Source organism: Nicotiana attenuata, unplaced genomic scaffold (genome assembly GCF_001879085.1).
Source record: "Nicotiana attenuata strain UT unplaced genomic scaffold, NIATTr2, whole genome shotgun sequence".
Taxonomy (NCBI): Eukaryota; Viridiplantae; Streptophyta; class Magnoliopsida; order Solanales; family Solanaceae; genus Nicotiana; species Nicotiana attenuata.
Window position 1 is genome coordinate 28367 of NW_017677541.1, and position 1093 is coordinate 29459.

General features: G+C 37.3%; 1 protein-coding gene across 1 annotated transcript; it reads left to right on the forward strand.

Moving 5' to 3' along the window:
* Positions 1 to 149: 149 nt before the first annotated feature.
* LOC109221436 (glutaminyl-peptide cyclotransferase-like) lies at positions 150 to 646 on the forward strand (the record flags this gene model as incomplete). The annotated part of the gene is given in 1 exon segment (XM_019385923.1): positions 150 to 646. A coding segment is annotated over 1 exon segment (271 nt), but the record flags the coding sequence as incomplete, so codon positions are not given.
* Between the last annotated feature and the right edge of the window lie 447 nt (positions 647 to 1093).

A 1093-nucleotide genomic window follows, 5' to 3' on the forward strand; every position in this document is an offset into this window, starting at 1 on the left:
ATATATATATATATATATATATGTTATATAAATTTTATATATTTTTTGAGCTACCGAATATAAATAATTTTTGGCGCGGGCTAAAAGTGAAAAAAGTCAAAAAGAAATTACACAGCGTGCTTTTGCGAATAATTTTCTTTTTTCTCCCGAAATTGTTATCTCTAGTGATTGTAACCGATCGAGCCATCAGGGACTTATGTGCTACAGTGGAAAACTTGATGCTGTTAGTCAAACTTGGCAATTGGCATTCGACGACAACGCCTTTCATCTAGACTACCCACGTAAATCTGCCACCCCCTCGCGAATTCCCGTCGTCGCTCCGGCGTGCCCTTCCCCGGAGTTATTCATGACCCTCGTTGCTGAGGTGTCAACCACATGCCAGGCGCAAGGATGAGAAAGAAATCTAATAGTAGAAGAATTAACCCCCTACCTCAACAACCTTCAATGGCTTCTGCCTCTCCTTTTCTTCTCCATTACAGAAAGATCTCCGTCCTTGTCTTTTTAATCCTAGTTGTTTGTTTAATAGTATTTTTAAATACTTCATCGACAAAGGAAGGCGTGTTTCAATCCGATATGCCGTCTAATCAGCTTTACACAGTCGAAGTGATCAATGAGTTCCCTCACGATCCTGTCGCTTTCACTCAGGTTCGTTTTTTCTTTGACTTCTATTAATTTTAGTTGATCCTCTAGATTTATGTTGAGTTCTAGCGCCTCTTTCATTCAATTTGTGTCATCAGAAATAGGGATTGGAAATTCAATTCGCATAAGAAAAAATGATGTCCAATTAGAGTATTTTCTTAGCATCTTTTTGGGCATTTGGTAGTTTGATTGAGCTACTAGAATAAAATGGACTATATTCTATGTGTTTCAAATTTTCTTTCAAATATTTTTGAATTGTTTCGTTGGCTTTGCTGCTGGCAAGTAATGTACCTAAAACAGAGAGACCTAATTCCTTATCAAACACATGTTGCAGGCCAGGCTGAGTTCTCAATTCTCATTTCTCTTAGGCATGAAATTAGAGCTAGTACAATTAGAGTATTTTCTTAGCATCTTTTTGGGCATTTGGTAGTTTGATTGAGCTAACTAGTAATAA